Raw genomic sequence first — 14,055 nt, forward strand, 5'->3', positions numbered from 1 at the left:
AAATTTTCTGGGATTCAACTGTCCTGTGAACCTGTGGTTTCCCAAGAGCAATACCATTAAGAAATAATCAGTCAAGGCTTTTTCCTGGCCTTAAATCAATTGCGACTTGAAGAAAAGGAGAAAGGAAAGCTGTTAGGAAGAAACATGATGTTCTACTCCAGACAAAAGCTAAAAGGGGCATTTGTATTGCTTAGTTCTGCCTCGAAGGCTTTGTGTAAAGCCCACCGTTGAACTGTCTAAAGTTGTATCATGATGGGCACTTACATTTAAAAATAAATCTGTTGCATCTATTATTTAATTTTATTCTTAATATGAATCTGTGCAGGAGGGCGAGGGGGAGGGAAGAGTCTCATTTCACACATGGAGAGAATGACCAGCAGAGGTGTTAACCAGAGCGTCCTCGTTCACACAGCTAGGCGGTTTTTGGCTTCTAGTTTCATGCTCCCCAGTCTCCACAATTTAAAAAGATAATGCACCAGAGTTTAGAGGCGTTGAATGCCTTACTCTGAATCACATTTGCCTCCAAGGGGAAAACATTCAGCTTGTGTCCTGGTAGTCAACACATATTTAAAACACACACACGATTTCCACAATTTTCCATAATACCTCTGATGACATATGGTAAGACTGATCAAATTAGACATTTAATAGCAATGTTCTGTGAAATTTACAAAGGCTATGATGTTTTTAAAATGCTTCTTGGGGCTTCCCCGGTGGCGCAGTGGTTGAGAGTCCGCCTGCCGATGCAGGGGACACGGGTTCATGCCCTGGTCCGGGAAGATCCCACATGCCACGGAGTGGCTGGGCCCATGAGCCATGGCTGCTGAGCCTGCATGTGCGGAGCCTGTGCTCCGCAATGGGAGAGGCCACAACAGTGAGAGGCCCGCGTACCGCAAAAAAAAAAAAAAAAAAAAAGAAAAAAGTTAAAGTGCTTCTTATAGCAAGAAGAAAAAAAGTTTAATCTGACCTTGCTCAATCATCTAATAGCTTAAGCTAACAAGTATACAGGAAGATGTCTGGTTTAAGAAGCATTTCACAAATTCAATCAAGTTAGAAAAATCTCACTGTAGAATGTAGAAGGATAATTAAAACATGACATTCATTTCATAAATTTTCTTTGCTATGCCCCCAGTTTGCTCAAAGGATAAATTCTATTTCTCACTTTTTCTTTTCCTGGTTTCACTTTGGCAAAAGAAACCCTCCAGGAACTACAAAACTCCAAAATATTACCACCACCCACAGAGAGGTTTGCGAAGGTTGAACAGCCATAGCTTGTTGTAACTTGAAAATCAGTGTATATAACATGTCAAAAGAAAAGATGGATGGAAACCCACCCTTTCCTTTGGGAAAGTGTTTGTGTGTTTTTTTTGTTTTTTTTTTTTTTTTTTTGGTAGGCGGGCCTCTCACTGCTGTGGCCTCTCCCGTTGCAGAGCACAGGCTCCGGACGCACAGGCTCAGCGGCCATGGCTCACCAGCCCAGCTGCTCCGCGACACGTGGGATCCTTCCGGACCGGGGCATGAACCCGTGTCCCCTGCATCGGCAGGCGGACTCTCAACCACTGCGCCACCAGGGAAGTCCTGTGTATTTTTTTTTTTTTTTTTGCAGTAATTGATGGAGCTGAGTGTGTTCACTGTGCTTACAGAATGGACCCCAGGCTCTAGCTCTAAACACGTGGTTTGGTACAAGAAAGCCCAATGGAGAAAGAAGGTGACAACCTTTCACCTTTATCCTCCCTTCCCACTGCTCTGTCCCATCCCCATCCTAGAGGAGGCCACATTCCAGCTGGAGGCCTGCAGATCCAGGGGCAGTTGTATCAGTCATCTCTTCTTACGCTCTAAGGAAAACATGGACCACAGGGCTTAAACCTGGCTTTGATATAGGCACTGATGAGCTTAATCTACTGCAAAGACCCAATGGCCAAAAGGAATGGAGAAATAAGGGGTGGGAAAAAGCAAAGTCTAACAAAATAAAGAAATTAGAAATACGATGCAAATCAAGGAGAACCAGGTCCAAACTGATCATCCAGTAAGAGTTCTCCAGAAACATGGTATACCTACTTAATTTGGAATTAATTACATTGGGGACAAGTTGTAGACACTGAAACCTACAAGATGTATGTATATACACATAAATATACACACACACTCATATAAAAATCTCCCCTTCATTTATAAGGAAGAAAATCAATTTAATTTTCCTTAAACACCACCAAAAAGGGGTGAATGATATTTAAAAGTTGTACTTAACAATGAAAAGGAACTGTAAGCCAATTCATGTATAGGGGGTTTTATCTTCCTGGAGATGTGTATCAGGTCCCGTCTGGTAGCTACAAAGAACTGCTGTACCAGCTATGACAGTAGAAATAGAAGCAGACGCTAACTTCAGACTTACCTATTTTTCTCCGTCTCAGTGTCTGAAAATACTGAGTCAGCACCTCCTCCAACATTACAAACCTCATCACCATCCTCCTCCTCCTCGTCAAAATCAGAGGTGTTCAGAAAATCAAAGCTTTCTAAAGCACTTTCAACTGTAAGACTTAAACTGGAAGACCTGCTTCGGCTTACTGCTGGCTTGCACTGCAAAGGTAGAAGGTACCAAGGAGAATATCAACATATTCGGATGGAGAAACACAACAAAGACACCCAGCGGGAGATGTGACACTTTCTTTTTTTCAAGCTTTTATTTTTTTTGTTGGCATTAAAAAATTCATTTAAAATCTTCTTATTAAAAGAAAGTACAACCGTGGATAAAATGACACAATATCTGGGATTTGTTCCAAAACAATCCAGAGGGAAGGAAGCAGGCAGAAGAACAGACACAAGACTGGCTATGAATTGAGCACTGTGCAGGCTGGGGGATGGGCACATCAGGGTCCATTATCTGATTCTTTCTACTTCTGTTTGAAATTTTTATAATAAACAGTTTAAAAAATATTACAATCAGGCGGCTTTGGGAAATAGAACTGCTATACTCTCTCCACCTCGTGCTCAACCCTAAATAAAATTCAACTGGCAGACAAATCTAGGGAGTCAGTCAATGCCAACTACTAACCAATCTCTAATTCCAAGTGGCGACATGTTTACTGACCTGAGGCAGGGGTGAGCTATCTAAGGCACCTGTTCTACAGGATTCACAAAACAAATCCCAGAAACAGAAAACTACTCGAATTCACTTAATCCACACTCCCTAGGTAAGTACACTTAAATATTAATTTTACATTCACAGCATGTAATTTTTCTTCGAGCATCGAGGAGAAAATAAATGGCATGGGCATGACAAGGAGTAGCCGTGTTTCCTCTACGGCTCTTTGAAGGAACAAGTTCCATTTCTTCCCTGACTGGGCCCTGGAATTATGTGAGCAAACCCATTCTATGGTCTGGAGAATTCTACATTGCTGGATATTAAGCAGAAACATTACAAACAGGGTAATACCAGTTGCTATGGGCACAGAGATGGAGAGAAGTTCTTCCAAATAGTCAAGAGGATGCTGGGGGTTACTGAATGGGACAAAGTCTGCAAGTAAGAAGAACTAAATGTTCTCCATCCAGCTAGGTGGCACTCCCTGCTGACTTCGTTACTCAAGGTCGGAAGGGCCTTGCAGGGATCTGAGTCTCTGACACTCAAGACAAAGCATATAGGAAACCGTCTTTCGGGCTTTTAAACCAGAGTTGTTTCATTCGCCCTCAGTGATCTCCGTCCAAGAGGCAGCAGCAGTTAGTTTCTGATCCTCAAGGTGTTTAGCATCCTAGGGATGTGAAGGAGGGAAAAAGAGAAAGCTTTGTCCAGAGGATGCTTTAATCCTGGCTGGAGACAAAGCCACTTGCCCCAGACCTCAACTCTAATGCCGTTTTCCATCTCAGAGAGAGAGGAGGAGCCAGTCCCGACTCGACCCACTTCTAGGGTCTTCTTCCCTGAGCTAGATTGCAGAACCTGATCTTGCACGGTATGGATGTGTTTAAATATTGATCAAAATAAAGAAAAGGGCAGTTAAGGATTTTAGTAGCGGGATAGTTTTGGAACAACAGCAGATTGAAATAATACTCTGGAAAGAAACCTATAGCCACCAGGTTTTTATAAGACTAACAGATGACTTGCTTAGTGCTTCTTGGTGGATTGAGCTACTGATCAGCGCCCTAGATGCCTGGAAATGGGGGCATCTAGACATTTGAGGCATTTACTTTAGGTGGATCAACTTGTGTCTTAGCTCTTTACATTTAATAACTTTTTGCCCAGTAAGCAAAAGCTGGTCAACTGGTCTGACATGAGCTTGTTGAGGGGATAAAAGATGTTTTCACTGCGGTCCTGGACAAACAGCCTCCATGCATGAGCCCTGAGCAGATGCTTTTGAGTTATGTTTTACAGGAAGCAGATCCAGAATGCCCATCCCTACTGCTCGGAGGCTATACCTACAGCTGAATCAATCTGTCATGAGCATTAGAGGATGTGGGGAGTCAGAGCATGAATTATTATCTGCCCTGGGCAGACATCCCCTCCGGACCTAGGTCAGCGTGACCGAGACTGTGAGAAAAGCCTTGGGAAGGTTGTTCCAGATGCCACGGGGAAGGCCACATTTTAAAACTGTTATGCCAAGGGATGCATCAGCCTGCTGTGGGTTGCCTTGCCCCTGACACCGTATTTTCAAGCTTATTTTATAGAACAGGTTCCCAAAGAACTGCTCTTTCAAGAGAAAAGATCGAAGTTCTCTTCTCTATGGCACTATAAATCAGAGTGGCAATGCAAAGAATACAAGAAGTGGCAGTGGGATTCGGGACAAAAATTCCAGTTCTGTCTTCTTGTGCCTTGTTTTTAAAAATTTCATCTGTATGCCAAGTGGAGACAGATACATTCTGGGGTAGCATTAATGATCTCATTGCTAGGACCTCCTGCCTAAGAGAAAATCACCCCCTCACTCCTATCTTCCCATGTCTAACCTGAGCGGTCTGATTAGGAACAGGAGAGAGGAAGATAACTCTGGTGGAGTCAGGGTTCTCTGGCTTCTAGATTATTCGTGGGGGATTATCTGGGGTTCTGACTCAGCGATTCGGGCCACTTGCAGAGAAGGGAATCCTCCAGGAGGTGGTGCCCTGGGCAGGGGAGAGATGCCCGTGGCCCTCACATCTGTACTGCCTAACTCTGTCTTCAACCATGGGAGGGCTTTCCTGCTTCCCTGATACTCAGAGAGGTACCCTCTCCAGGAGCATCTCAATGAGATTATGATGCCCAAAAGGCCACCATTTCACATTTGGGATCTGAATGATGAACTTAGGGACTGAGGGAATTTAGACGTTCTCTAGAGCTGTTCATTTAACTCCTAATCGTTTTCCTTAAGTTGATCCGTTGTCAGGAAAATAAAAATTAATATACGCTACTAGTATTAAAAATCAGTGCCATTTACGTGGTGATTATCTACTGATCCTGTGATGGGGCAGGATAAAAAAAAAAAAGATAGGCTATTTTAAATAGAATGTTGGCTGAAGATACCTGTCTCCAGACCTAACCCAATTTCCCTAAAAATGTACTTACTTTTAGAATATCATCCAAGTGCATGACTTCTTGGTTCAGATCCTGAAACTCTTTATATTGCTCTTTATGTGGTTCTAATGCAAGGAAAAGCCCATTAAAGGCATCCTCTAAGCTTCCATCTAGGAAGGATCTAGAGCCTTCGGACTCTCCACTGACAGAGCCCTCAAAGAGCAGCCTCTCGGTGGCCGCCGGCACCTCTGACGAGGTGAGCCTCTTGACCAGCTGCTTCGTGATGTTTCCTTCAAAAGTATCCAGTTCCACGGGCTTGAGTTCAGAGGCCTCGTCAGACTCTTGCAGAAGGGCCTCTGCGACACCCTTCTCCAGGAATAGGCGCTCCGTCCGGGCACCCGCGGATGCTCTGCAGGCCTCGGGTTTCCCAGGCCCCTCGGTCTCTTCCTCCCGGTGGGGCCTGGGCTCTGAGCCTTCTCCCAAGGAGCTCTTGGAAGAGGCCGAGCTGGAGTCATCCAGGCCCTCGTTCTGGGAGGAGGGGCTGCCGTGGTTCAGCTCTGCGGGGGTGATGGTGATTTCTGGATTTGCGGAGCACGCGCTGGGGAGAGAGCCGCCTGGGCTGTGGGAGAGGGCGCAGTCCCCATTGGGCAGGTCACTGAAGCTGAGGGACAGTGGCGTTTTCTCCCCAGCTGCCTTCCCATTTTCAAAGATGTCATCAGGTAGATTCGACTGCGGATAAAAGGCAAATCATTATGATTTTAAATACAAGTGATGCGTTTGGCATGGTTCGTTTCCAGACAAAATGTAAGACAATTAAAATTTAAAAAACAGACCTTTCATGATATTAACATTGTACTGTTGATTTTGTGTGTGTGCGCGTGTGCACATGCGTGGCAAAAGAAAACAAGCCTTTAAAAACTCTATTAGCATTGCTGAATCTAGGTGAAAGTTCATTGCACTATTCTCAGGTTTGACATTTTTCAAAAGAAGAGGTTGGAGGCAGGTGAGCGGTGCTTGTTTCCCAAATCCCAGGATCTCACAATATTTGGCAGCCATAGTTAAGAATAGCACCACCGTTTTGTTTTGTTTTGTTTTGATTTTTTTGTTTGTTTTTTGGCATCGATCTTAAAAGACTTTACAACATTCTTGCTATTTCACTCAAAAGATGTGATGCTTTGTTCTGCTTCAGTTCTCATAAAATTATTTTTTGAAAATCTCTACCCACAAATCCCAAGCCCTGGAAAAAGTTTTTATTAATTCAGTAACCATGCCACAAAGAATTCAAGACCAGAAATACGTTCGCAGAGCTTCTATAAAAAGAGGAGAAAAAGACTGATAAACTGAACAACTATCTTCCAGGGCTGCAAACCCCAGAGCTCCCAGGGTGTCTAGAAATCCCAAGGGCTCTGTCAGGCAGCCCCAGGCTCTGTGATCCGTGAAGCAGAACTCAGAAGACAGAGGTCAGAAATATCCAGGTAACCAAGATAATTTGTTTATGCAGGCCTAAAGCAATTTCTAAGTCACCTTTCCTGACACTGTGGTCTTGGCGAAGTGCTAAATGTTGCTCTGTGGGAAAAGTGTTTTAGTTGAGATCAGCTCCTTCAAAATGAATACTCTCTCTTGGATTCCAGAATTGATTAAGTAAAGGTAAGTACCTCTTTTAATTATACATAAAACAATGAGGGGACTCCCTGGCAGTCCAGTGGTTAGGACTCCGCACTTCCACTGCAGGGGGCGTGGGCTCCACGATCCCTGGTGGGGGAACTGAGATCCCACACGCTGTGCGGTGCGGCCAAAAAAATAATAATAATAAAAAATAAATAAAACAACGAACAATCACGATAGTGCTGGGAATTAGCCCAGGAAACAAAAATGTTACAGCAAGTGAAATGGGGAGCAGACAGAAAGAGGCTCCCCATCCTCCTCCAGCAGCGTCCATGGTCCCATCACTGCTGGATCTGGGCCACCAGCTCCCAATACATGCAGTTTCAACTCAAACTCTCCATTCTCGTCTGGATGGAAGGTTTTTTACTTTAACCACAGGATGAGTAAAAGGATGTGTCACTGGGGCACTCAAGTAACCTCTGCAGGCTCAGTTTCTTTGCCTCGAAAAGTGAGAATGTTTTCCTGGATTAGTGATTATTGAACTGCGCTCTAGAGTCCCGGGGGGTGGGGTCAGGGGGTGGGGACGGAGTTCTAGGGACCGTCCTCGAGAGGGGACAGGGAGGGGGTGGGTCCCCGTGCGACTCACTACTTCCAACCTCCTTTACTTCAGTTTCCTTACTCCTGTATCTGTACCCCCCTTTTCCCCCAAACACACTTTATGCCTCCAGGACAGACAAAAAAGGAAGTTTCTGGGGAGGGATGGGGGAAGGCTGAGTCCTGCTCCCTGCACTTCCTCCGTGGGGTTCCCTGGGGATCTCACAGAAGCCCTGGGTCCTCTGAGCGCTCCTGCCCAGCCTCAGCTCATCTTCAGAGCACACATTCCGAGCAGCTGAGGGAGGCGGGAGGCGCCGGCTAAGGAAGGAGGGGGCCTGGTGGTCATGATTCTTATTTAAATTCCAAACTCCTCTTCAGCCATTTCTCCCAAGTCTCACATTCCCAAACCCAATTTGCATGTACTTAAGTGGCAAATATCCAGTTAGACTGAGATGCCCTGCTGAAGGGGACATACAGCCTGCCAAGAGCACGAGCCTACAAACGGGCACACGGGGAAGGCATGCTGTAACTGAGGGGGTGATGTAGGGATGCTGCAGGGTGGTAGGAGCCCTGGCAGGGGGGTGGTGGCTGCCCAGGAGAGAGAGGGTCTGGAACTCAGCCCTGGAAAATGCGGAGAAGAAGGGCAGAGGAGGAGGAAGTGCGTCCTAGAAGGAACAACAGGCTGTGGGAGCTCTTGAGAGGGAGGGTGCATTTGGATAGTGAGGGGGGTTCGGGGTCGCCAGGGGGCAGTCAGGCAGAGAATGAAGCCTGGAGAGACGAGAGGTGGGCCTGGAAAACGGGGCCGGAATGGAACGGCTGCTCCGAGGAGTTTGCGTTTATCCAAAAGGCTATAGGAAGCCACCACATTCTTTTCTAATCGTGCTCTTGTTTACATGATGCAATTAAAACCTCTACTAACCAGCTCCACACCCTCCACCTTGCAGCCTATGAGCCTGAATATACACGTGACATTGGCAGGTACTGCGTCGGCTCTACTCTCCTCTGGCACGTGCATGTCTTTCCCAGGTAGTCCTCCCACTGTCCGTGGAAACTCCACTAGAGTCTAGCTTGGTCCATTTCACCTGTGTTTCTTAACCCAATGAATAAGATGCAATTATGTTTTTTTTTTTGGATGGTTTATTTATTTATTTATTTATTTGAAGAAAAATAAAAAACGCGTTTCAAGTAGTCATTTAGAAAGAAAAATAAATCTATTTTTAATTTTTAGAAAGAAAAATCTATTTTTAATTTTTAGAAAAGAAAAATAAATCTATTTTTAATTTTTATTTAAAGTATATTTTAAAAGATATCTTACTAATGCAACATTCTTTTACCTCATTTGAGCATGCAGAGCGGGTACTTGAAAGTGATTAAAAAAATCTATTTCAAACTCCTCTATAATCAGTCTCTCTACTAATTTAGCCTTGCCAGTTAGTCTAGAGCTGCACTCTTTTTTTTTTAACATCTTTATTGGAGTATAACAATTATTATTATTATTAACCAGAAGACTTTTAACCCTTTCCTCTCTGGACATTCAAAGATTACTTTTTTTTTTTTTTTTTTTTTTGTGGTATGCGGGCCTCTCACTGTTGTGGCCTCTCCCGCTGCGGAGCACAGGCTCCGGACGCGCAGGCCCAGCGGCCATGGCCCACGGGCCCAGCCGCTCCGCGGCACGTGGGATCCTCCCAGACCAGGGCACGAACCCGCGTCCCCTGCATCAGCAGGCGGACTCTCAACCACTGCGCCACCAGGGAAGCCCAAAGATTACTTTTATATGTCTGTAAATGGCAGAACATTCCAGGTATGTATGTACATATCTGTATGCGTATTCTCTTGTGACATAATGGATAACACATATAATGTAGGTTACCTATTACATTCCTGATTGCAAATTAAAGAGTTTCTTTTACTGCGATAGTATAAAACTAGCAAACAATACAATAAATTAAGGCTAAGAACCTCTTTCAATAAAAATAGTTTTGGGAAAATTGGTTTAAATCCACTGCCAGGTTTTGAAGGCTACAACTGTAAAGATTGCTATTAGTGATACGTTAGCTTAACTTGTGAACGAAAATCTTCTTTGACCTTGAGTGCAACTGTATTTTTTTTTAGATGACAATATTGTTACCATGGATATCTTTGCCACAGCGCAGAAAAGTCACAGCACAAAAGCGGAGATCATGAGCAGGGAAGGACAAACGGCCTCTCTCACAAAGGTGCATGCATGCCCAAATTTCCCACCCAGGGATAGGAGGCCTGAAACCATTAGCCAATGAGCGAGAGAGAGAAGATAAAACAAAAGCCATGCCAAAGCCCACATGCCACAAGCCCCCTACAGCAAGCACGTCACACCCAGGCGGGCCACACACACTCACATAAAACTCTAGCACGGCCTTGGGTCTCAGCCTGAGGGAGGGCAGGTCACTGAAAGAGCGGCTGCGGTGCAGCTTGGCAAAGAAAGAGTCTTGCAAGGCACTCAAGACAGACAGCCTTGGCTTGTCTGGTGAAGGATGCAACCATCTCTTCAGAAGTCAAAGCAAAATGGGGGAGTTAGTGGAAAGCAGCAGGTTACCATGTTTTTGTCAGCTTTTTAGCGAGCATTTCTGATTAAAACAAGAAGGCCATTATTTACACCCACTTCTTTAAAAGTCTGATCTTAGAGAATGTGCGGAAAAGTCTACATGTGTTTACCAAAGCAACAGGTTAAGTGGGGAGAGGAGAGGAGAGCCACGGGAGGTTTACCACCTGTGCGCGGGTGGCCACAGACATCTCGGAATGTCCTTTCCTTAGTCACCATGTGCTTAGGGTGAACTTGAAGATGACATTACAGTCAGCCCTCTGTATCCAAGGGTTATGCATCCATGAAAAAAAAATTCCAGACAGTTCCAAAAAAGCAAAACTTGAATTTGCCAATTTGCTGGTAACTATTTACATAGCATTTACATTGCATTAGGTATTAAGTAATCTAGAGATGATCTAAAGTATCCGGGAGGATGTGCATAGGTTATGTGCAAACACTATGCCATTTAACGTAAGAGACTTGAGCATCCTAGGATTTTGGTATTAAAGGGGGGTTCTCAGAACCAATACCTCTCGGATATTGAGGGACTACTGTATTAGGAATTATAGAGACTCCCCAACACCGTATATTAAGCATTTCAAACCCTGGGTGCAAGCATTGCCTGAGGCTCATCATTTCTCCTCTAGAAATCACACTGAACTTACAAAGAAGGAGTGGTCTTTGAAGGTGGGCGTTTCCGGGGTGCCCTGGCTGTACATGGACATTCTTCTCTGGAGAGCGGCTGCTTTGTTCCCAGCGCCTGAAGACGGGGTCATGTCCTCCACGTCAAACGGACTGCAAAACAACAGGTCCCCATGAACACACGTTTGTTAAAGTCACCTATAATCACCGGTCCGCAGGCCAAGAAAGCACCTCATTATACTAACGTAAACTCAAACCAGTGGGAACTGGGCTGGTTTTGGCCAAATTGGTCTGTCAGCAAACAAACAGAGATAAAAAAAAAGTGGAGCAGAAAACGGGGTCTAGACTCACCCAAGGGACCCCAGATTATCATCACAGCTTTAAGCACAATTTATGTGCACACCTGCACACCAGATAAATTTGCTTCCTCACTTGTATTAGACACAAACGTATTAATGTTTGTCCCAACACGAGATGTTGAAGAAGTCTGTAAAAATTCCTGGAGCTTTGCAAGGGCAGACACTTTAATGATACAAGAGAGCAACAGATTATTGTTCGGTTCTAAAGAAAACTGTCCTATTCCTTTCAGTTGACCCAGAGCCTGTTGTGTGACTGAGAGGATAACAGTCTGTTCACAATGATGCCATTTATCAGCATGCCATGTGTTCCTCCAGCAGAAGCACTGATCTTGCATTTGAGACGTCAATCATTACAAGTTACGAGGAGAGATGGGCTGGGCAAAAGCTGTGGACACTGTTCCAATAACAAGGCAACATGTCTTTGCTGCTTCCATGCCTGACCCTCGATATTGTAAGGGTGGCCCCAAACATTAATACTGAACATGTCCTAGTTACCTGGTAATATACCAGGGGCATAAGATCAAATGTTGTGAACAACCAGTATTTAATAGCTTATCATGACCTTTCTCACGGGGTGACTTCAGAAAACTACTTTTAAGTTCCCTGCTTTGACAAAAGGTATCTTTGGCCCTTTGGAAATATTCTGTTTCAGTATACAGAGTGTGGAGAGACTAAGGATATCCAAAAATTTCCAAAGCAGTGTCAGGTATCTGAGATAAAGAGGGCTAAGCAATTAAAACACCATAGCGAGAATCAGGATCTTTCTGTGGATAAAATATCTCATACTGGACAGTTATTTTCTTTCAAATTAGTGGACGTGAGAGATGTACTTTTTTATACACATCTAAAGGTGGAGAAGGAGGGGAGGAGACAGAATAAAATATTTAAAAATAGGAAGTTGAAGAGGAGAGTAGTGATATGGCAGAGGGTTCTCCTTTAACATGGGTGAACGTCACCCAGCTTATTAAAGAGATTCCTGGGCCCTGAGAGATTCTGACACAGCGAGTCTGGGGTGGGGCCTGAGACTCTGCTTTCGTGCCAAGCTCCCCAGTGATTCTGATGGTCCACACGCCACGCTTGGGACAGCACGAGCCTACAGCGCTTGTTTCTATCATGATGACATCGAAAAGGGCAACTTACTACCAGGTGATTTCCAGGTTGAGTTTGATGGTGCCAAGGTCATTGATGTCCACAGCCACCACCTGAGGTCGGGCTGCAAACAGCTCTTTGGTCTCGCAGGTCACACTGCCGACCAGGAGATGAGTCGCTAGCCCTTTGAGTTCTGTGACCTGGTGAGAGAGGGAGAGGTAAGAGAGGCCTTACAGGGGTGCAGAGGACGAAGGCAGGTTGCTCTTTCCCTTGTTTCTCTTGGCCAAGGCAGGCATTTCAGAATCACATCTGAAATCAGAGGTGGATGTTTCCCAAGCCCATCTCACGTTTCCATTGCCCGCTCTGACACGAGGGCAAGTCTTCTGATGTACCTGTAGTACATACAGAGGTCTGTGGGCTGGAGGGGCGGCAGGCAGAAGTCACGGGCACAGGCCTCCACGATGGACCACCCAGCCGTGGCACCAGCAAAGACAACAAACTGCAATGACGATATTGTACCTTGATGGAAATTAATCCAACCATCAGGGGCAGGAACACCATTTCTTCTCCATCCCAGGTCTGTTTGCCATTTACTTCTATTCTGCCTTTCAGTTTCCACCTCTGTCGGCCATACTTCATGAAAATCTGGGGAGAGACACCAAAGGGCCCTCAGGTTCCACTGCCCTCACCCGCCTTCCCACCAAACACCAGGATGAAAACGGCGAGTAAATACAGCAGCTCCTGCTCCCCCGCTTCTCCAGCATCCTCATGACACCCACTGACTGTCGCTTCTTCCAAATTCCCTGGCAGGGGGCGTGGACCAGAGCCCCAGCAGGGAAAGACTTTCAAAGGGGGTAAGTCCTGCTTCTCTAGGACAGAGGGTGCGAAGGGCTTTCTTTAGAGAAAGGTCGCTGCATCGTGCCCTTTGGCTCAGCTCTTTCTCTCGTTAGCTCTACTTCAGTAGAACAACCACTGGATTAATTCTCCATACTCCCAGCTCCTTTAGAAAGACAAGGAACCATCAGCTAAAATCTACTTCGTGGCCAGAAGCAAGAAATAAGGCATCCTTCTTTCGGATAAGGGAGACAGATCTGGACAAGGATTTTGAAATCTGACACACTCTGGGGGGAGGGTGTGCAGTTTCTCCTCAGTCAGACAGCTTTACTGCTTAGAGGAAGACACATTCCCCCTCACCACCCCCGGCCAAGATGAATGATTATAGAAGGTTTTGGAGGAGATAGTTCGATGAAATCATTATGTAAGTTCCCTTTTGAAGAGGGAAAAGATAAAAAGCTTTTTTACTTTTATGGAGTATATTTTTATAAAGAAAGAGCTAGATTCTATTATTCTTCAATCATGGTACTTTTGAGTAGTCATAATCTGGATTGGATCTTGCATCAGGAAAAAAAAAACTGCTATCAAGTACAATATTGGGACACTTGGAAAAATATGAATATAGATTGTACATCAAATGACATTAGCTAAAGGGCCAGTGCTAAGTTTGTTGGTGTAGAGAATTGTACGTTTATATGAGAGAATGTCTTTCCACATTCAGGAAACTAATTTTTTTTTTGGCTGTGCCGCATTGCTTGCAGGATCTTACTTCTCCAACCAGGGATTGAACCTGGGCCAAGGCAGTGGAAGTGCCAAGTCCTAACCACCGGACCGCCAGGAAATTCCCTCAGGAAAATAATTTAGGGGTGAAGGGTCATGATATCTGTGCATTAATCTAA

General features: G+C 45.0%; 1 protein-coding gene across 3 annotated transcripts in view; it reads right to left on the bottom strand.

Moving 5' to 3' along the window:
• The window catches only part of RIPOR2 (RHO family interacting cell polarization regulator 2), a 55,219-nt gene that overhangs the window by 18,055 nt on the left and 23,109 nt on the right, over nucleotides 1-14,055 (bottom strand). Inside the window, exons 9-14 of one of the 3 annotated variants that reach the window (XM_060109914.1) lie at nucleotides 12,842-12,967; nucleotides 12,374-12,522; nucleotides 10,898-11,027; nucleotides 10,048-10,194; nucleotides 5,525-6,202; nucleotides 2,393-2,577 (exon numbers count right to left, since the gene is read on the bottom strand). In XM_060109914.1, the coding sequence (XP_059965897.1) occupies nucleotides 2,393-2,577; nucleotides 5,525-6,202; nucleotides 10,048-10,194; nucleotides 10,898-11,027; nucleotides 12,374-12,522; nucleotides 12,842-12,967 (1,415 nt within the window). Of the gene's footprint in view, nucleotides 1-2,392; nucleotides 2,578-3,674; nucleotides 3,747-5,524; nucleotides 6,203-10,047; nucleotides 10,195-10,897; nucleotides 11,028-12,373; nucleotides 12,523-12,841; nucleotides 12,968-14,055 lie in introns of those variants that run through there. The other 2 variants (XM_060109915.1, XM_060109917.1) reach the window with 2 other exon arrangements.

The sequence above is a fragment of the Mesoplodon densirostris genome, chromosome 10 (assembly GCF_025265405.1).
Source record: "Mesoplodon densirostris isolate mMesDen1 chromosome 10, mMesDen1 primary haplotype, whole genome shotgun sequence".
Classification (NCBI taxonomy): Eukaryota; Metazoa; Chordata; class Mammalia; order Artiodactyla; family Ziphiidae; genus Mesoplodon; species Mesoplodon densirostris.